The 6,257-nt window shown below is 37.9% G+C and overlaps 1 protein-coding gene across 1 annotated transcript in view; it reads right to left on the bottom strand.

The window, feature by feature from the left end:
* Positions 1 to 2,366: 2,366 nt before the first annotated feature.
* The window catches only part of TCN1 (transcobalamin 1), a 21,657-nt gene continuing 17,766 nt past the window's right edge, over positions 2,367 to 6,257 (bottom strand). The window contains exons 7-9 of the mRNA XM_056801681.1: positions 5,329 to 5,521; positions 3,522 to 3,640; positions 2,367 to 3,289 (exon numbers count right to left, since the gene is read on the bottom strand). Of these exons, the coding sequence (XP_056657659.1) occupies positions 3,228 to 3,289; positions 3,522 to 3,640; positions 5,329 to 5,521 (374 nt within the window). The 3' untranslated portion in view covers positions 2,367 to 3,227. The remainder of the gene's footprint in view (positions 3,290 to 3,521; positions 3,641 to 5,328; positions 5,522 to 6,257) is intronic.

Below are 6,257 nucleotides of genomic sequence, written 5' to 3'. Positions count from 1 at the left end.
TAATTTGTTCTTTTTCAAGTTTTTTTTTTAAGGTTGGGTGCCCAATTCATTGATCTTCTTTCTTTCTAAGTTATTGAGATAAGCATTTAGAGATCTAAATTTTCCTCTCACTACTGCTTTGGCTGTATACCATAAATTTTGATATGTTGTCTCCCATTATCATTCTCTCTAATGAAATTGATTATTGATTATTTCTATAATTTGTTTTTTTAACCCACTCCCTTTTAAGAATTAGATTATTTAGTGTCTGGTTACTTTTTGATTTGTCTTTACATGGAGCCTTTCATTGAATTATGATGTGAGAAGGATGCATTTATTTTTTCTGATTTTCTACATTTGGTTGTGAAGTTTTTATGCCCTAATACATAGTCAGTTTTTGTGTAGGTGCCACGTACTTCCAGCTCCTATATTTTTAGAACCTTGCTGGAGTCTTTATGGGGAATCTGAGCTCACCTAAGTCCTGACACATTCTCATCTTTCCAAGGCTATATTAATAATAAATAGGTAGCATTTCTATTGCTCTTTGAACCTTGCAAAGTGCTTTACAAATATCATTTAAGGTTTATAACATCCCTGGGAGATAGGTTGTATTATTAAAACCCATTTTAAAGATAAGGAAACTGAGGCAAAGAGATGTTAAGTGACTTGTCCAGGGTCATACAGCTAGTAAATATAGAAGGCCAGATTTGATCTCAGTTCTTACTGACTTAAGAGCTCTATCTACCCTACAACCCAGTTGTCTATGTTCAACTTCTAATTGGTGACTTTGAGTGTTATATGCCACATACCTTCTTTACCTGAGATTTATGCTTATCTACTTTTCTTGCTTCCTTTTATGTGATAAGGAAAAATCATTGTCTGTTCCTTCTTGCAGTGGGGGTTGGGTAGTTCAGGTAGAACTGCTTTTTGGAGGGATCTCTACACTGGTACATGGCGTTATAAGTATAGTGCCTTGCCTATACTCACTGTGGCCAACACATGGAATTGGTTGGGGGTAGTGTGGGGGCAACAATAGGTCCAAGTGTTCAAATTCTCTAGTGTTAGTTGCTAGAAATTTTACATTGTGTGAGAATTCTGTCTTTTATCTTTTGGTATATAACTACTTTATTTATTTATTTTTTAGAATCCTTACCTTCCATCTTGGAATCAATACTGTATATTGGTTTCAAGGCAGAAGAGTGGTAAGGGCTAAGCAATGGGGATGAAGTGACTTGCCCAGGGTCACACAGCTAGGAAGTGTCTGAGGCCAGATTGGAACCTAGGACCTCCCATCTCTAGGCCTGGCTCTCCATCCACTGAGCCACCCAGCTGCCCCTTATATAACTACTTTATATTGGGCTCATAATTGTTTTCTTTTGATGTTTTGAGTTTGGCAAACTTTGGAGAAACTTTTAGAAAGTGGCTATTTGGCTATTTTGCTCTGTCTGGCAGTGTTCATAGTAGACATGGTTTATTTGGTCCTGGTGATTTCCAAGTGCCAATGACATGAGTATATAAGAAATAAAGGACCCAGTTTTATCTCTCAAATGTCTATACAACGAAGGTACTTGTAGCTTACACATCAGTATCTGCTAAATAAGATGAGGAGGGAGAAATTCTATGAAGAATTCTTCAAGACCCTTCAATTGAAATGAATTTACATGTTGAGAATTGATGACTTCCAAGAAAAAGGGCACATTCCAAAAGGAGGCTGGTAAATGAGGGTCAGTCAAAAATGAAAATGAGCAAAGACTTTTAAATGATACACATAAGTTCTAAGCCTGTGACGGATGAATATTGTTTTTGAGAGAAGAGTTGAAAGATACCAAACAGCATCACAAAAAAAGAAAATTAAAAATGTCAATAATAATAGATGGCCAACAACTGTTTATAGATATGGGTGCCATTTCTAAATTAGTTATCCATATAGAATCCTTATTAAGTTCTTAATTCCTTGTTAAGTAAGAAATAAAATTTAGGGGGCAGCTAAGTGGCTCAGTGGATTGAGAATCAGGTCCAGAGATGGGAGTTTCAAGGTTCAAATCTGGCCTCTGACACTTCCTAGCTTTGTGACCCTGGGCAAGTCACTTAACCCCCATTGCCTAGCCCTTACCACTCTTCTGCCTTGGAGTCAAGACTCTATGATGGAAGGTGAGGGTTTTTTAAAAATAAATTAAAAATAAAGGATTATGAGGACAGCTAGATGGCTATATTTCCCAGCTGGGTGACCCTGGGCAAGTCACTTAACCCCCATTGCCTAGCCCTTACCACTCTTCTGCCTTAGAACCAATATCCAATATTGATTCTAAGATGGAAGATAAGGGTTTAAAAAAATAAAAATTTAACACAATTAGAAAAAAAAAGAATAAAAACCAGAAGATATAGTATGCAATAAAACTAGCTTCTGTATTTTATTGCTGCCTCCAAAAATGGGTACTGGATAAAGGAACAGAAATAAGACAAAAATCACTACCATTTCTCACAAATATTTAACTGATGCAAAGCAATCAGCAAAATGAAGAGGTCAAAAGAGCCTAAAAATCATTTTATCAAATAAACACTTGATCTAATTGTTTAATGGAGAGTTTGGTAGCCACTGATTCCAACCATTAGTCTAGAACAAAGATTCTTATTTGGGATTTGTGAATTAAAAAGAGGTACTTGTATTTTTAATATATCTGATTTCCCTTTTGGTCTCATGATGTAGAGCAAGAACCCCATCAACTGAATCTCTGTTCTCTGATGTATAAAATGAGGAGAATGGGCTAGATTATCACAAAGTTTTCTTCTGCCAAGAAGTCCCAGGATCTTGACTTACTTTGCTTCTTTAAGCTTCATTTTCTTCATCTTCTAAATGATATTCATAAAGATTCATTGTATAAATTTCCCAGGGTTGTTATTAGGAACAATTAGGAAAGCAGAGGAAGCACGATGCACTTTTAAATACTTATACCCATGCCAGGTTTTTATTGCCTAAATTCTCTTAATGGTGGGTGGACAAAAGTTGCTTTCTTGGATCTCCAAAGGTATCTTATTAGTGGAAATGGTTAATAATACTATTTTTCCATTGAATTTTTATTGTATAAGCAGGGAGAGAGGATAAAGCTGCTTGACTTCCCACAGATGCTGAGATGAGCAAAGAGAAAGGCAAGGGGTCCCTTGTTTCCCAATGGAATCTTGGGGCAGGAGAACACATAGATGGAAATGTTGGATATCATGGTTGGGCACCTCCTCTCATGTCTCTTGTCTCAGTATTTACTCAGCTTCACCTCTAGACGATCATCTGCAGAAACGACAAAGCTCCCAGCACCTGTAGAGGAAAATGAGAGGAAACTGAGTCAGATGATCTAAAACTGGGGTCTCCAAGTCACAGAGCAATCCCATAGATATTACCCACCCAATTTTTACCCTCATGGGCCCTTACTTCTACGGGACATTTCTATTTTAAAAAATCATCTGCAGAAACAGAGCTCTGCACATTATAGAATGGATGCTCTGAGAATTTCCTGCTATTCCATCATATCTGCCACATTTTTGCTTACCTTGACTCAGTGGCTGATCATTACACAGGAGCTGCCAGTAAGTTCTGTCGTTACTGTTGGCCTCAATACCACGAACAGAAGTGACATATGGCCCCCAGTCACTTGACTCTGTTGTGAACCTGGAGTAAAGAATCACATAATCTCATGGTTGGCTGATATCTGACAGGTCATTTTGTCTAACTCATACTTGAGTAAGAATCTGCCTCTACCTGCACAATAGGGAATCCACAATTTTCTCCTGTTTTTAAATTTTAAATTTTATTTATTTAATATTTATATTATATATTAATTATTATATATTTATAGATAATCAATTATATATTAATATAATAATATTGAAATTTATATACGTTTAAGTTTTTTATTTTTTTATTTTAACCCTTACCTTCCATTTTAGAATCAATATGATATATTGGTTCTGAGGCAGAAGAGCAGTAAGAGGTAGGCAATGGGGGTTAATTGACTTGCCCAGGGTCACACAGCTGGGAAGTGTCTGGGGCCACATTTGAACCCAGGACATCCCGTCTCCGGACTTGGCTCTCAATCCACTGAGCCACCCAGCTGCCCCCAATTATTTATTGGTGTATAAGGAGTCTAGCAACCTGGGAGATTGCAGGAAAACAGAAAAGATTGCCATCTCCACTCTGCCTTTCATTCCTATGTTGTTTCACCAACTTCTTGGGTTGTTTGAATGGCCCTGGTGTAGACGGTGCTCATGTGCTTTGTCTATTCTAGTGTTGCAGCAATCTTTTAAGATTATTCCTGTTAGAGGCTTCATTTTTATTAGATCAGACAAGATTACACACTAATTGAGGCAAAAGACATATTAAACGGGATAGGAAGACAAATGAGGGAATATTTGTAAAGTGCTTTGTAGATCATGAAGCATCTTTTAAGTGTTATTATTATTTTAATTATACCACAAGAAAAATCTCTTTGTACTCTGTGCTCATATATAGAATCTATGAAAATAAATAAAAAATATCTTCTATATAACTATATTCTATATATATATAAATATATAAAATATATTCTATATAACTATAACAGAAATAAATATATAAACATATTATACAAACATATAATAAATATATTCTCATATAAATATATTACAGATTAAGATATAGACATTATAAATATGTTACACATAAACATTATCAACAAATGAATACACAAATGAACAAATACACACACACACACACACACACACACACATACACGTTAGAACAAGCTTCCAGATAGGAGCTTTGATTTTCTCTTCTCTTGTGGCCCATCTTAAGAACCTCTGTTCTAGGGAATAGCAAGTACTGACCGAAATTGGTTTTTCATTCTGCTTGTTGGCCAGGCAAAAGTTTTGAGCAATTTTTAAGTGTGCCCTTGGGAATTCATTTCCCCCCTAATTTTCCCATAGTCAAATTCCTGTTTTTTCCTTAAACCCTCCCTTTCCATCTTAGAATCACGACTGTGCATTGGTTCTAAGACACAAGTGGTAAGGGCTAGGCAATGGGGGTTAAGTGACTTGCCCAGGGTCATACAGCTGAGGCCACATTTGAACCCATGACCTCTTATCTCTAGGCTTGGCTCTCAATCCACTGAGCCACCTCACTGCCCCCCAAATTCAAAGTGTTTTTAAGCACTTAAATTCCTAGTCACCCATATTGCTATTGCTTTCCTACTTATTGCTAAGATCTAGAAAGTCTTCAATAAACCTAGACTTGTTTCTTCTTGGGTTTCAGAACAGCTAGTTTCCTTATTCTGGAATTGTCCATTGAAGTAGGAAATCCATAGCAGAAGCTGAATTTCATACCAAAACCGGGTGTAGTTTTTCGCTTGCGCTGCCTCCATCACTTTCAGGAAGACAGAACCCTTGGGCACCGAGACAGAGGTGGAGTCGTTGATGTGGTCATTGATGAGATCCACCACTCTGTATGTGACGAAGATGTTCCTCGTGGGCTGGCGAGTGGGTTCTCCAGGTTTTGGAGTCCAGATGTGGAGGAGATCTGCCAGGGACAGAGAAGCAGATGGAAGAACTCTCAGATGTGTAAGGGTTGGGTGGCAAACAGAACACGAGAGAAAGGACGCTTCTTTGGATGGTTCTGGGCCCATTTCAACTGCATTTGGGTCTGTTTCCTCACCCCATCATGCTGCTCCCCTCAAAGCTTCCTGATTTGGTCAATTAAAACTCAACATTTTGGTTGTTCTGGAAGAGGTTAGCTGACTCATTCTCTGTCATTTGATCTCCTTGTCTCCTGACTTCATGGAATTTCTTGCTGATTGGAGCCCATTGACAGGGGAAATGCATCTAGAGCCCTTTTTTGTGTGTTTAAGAGCGAGATAGACAAACAGACAGAGACAGATTGAGGCAGAGACACAGAGACAAAGACATGGCGACAGAGAGATTATGAGAGAAACAGAGACCAACAGAGACAAAGAGGAGACACAGAGAGAAGACAACATCTTGGGGAGGGAGCCAGAATTCTATAACAGAAGGAATTTCTCTGCTTTGTGTATCACTTTGTGGAGGCACCTACAAAGAGTGATGGTGGTAGGCCTGTCTGATGGCCATGCTCTACTACCCAGAGTACAATTCTCATCAAATATGGGACGAATTTGAACCAGGGTTTTCCAGTGGAAGCTTACATCACAGAAATCCTGGCAGCTGAGTTCCTGTGACTCATTTCTTACCAGGTCTCTTGACTCTTTTTTCTACATTTATTAAGAGTTGAACAGAGAAGG

Source organism: Monodelphis domestica, chromosome 6, assembly GCF_027887165.1.
Source record: "Monodelphis domestica isolate mMonDom1 chromosome 6, mMonDom1.pri, whole genome shotgun sequence".
Taxonomy (NCBI): domain Eukaryota; kingdom Metazoa; phylum Chordata; class Mammalia; order Didelphimorphia; family Didelphidae; genus Monodelphis; species Monodelphis domestica.
Note: the sequence above shows the minus strand (reverse complement) of the source record. Positions and strands in the feature narration are given on the sequence as shown.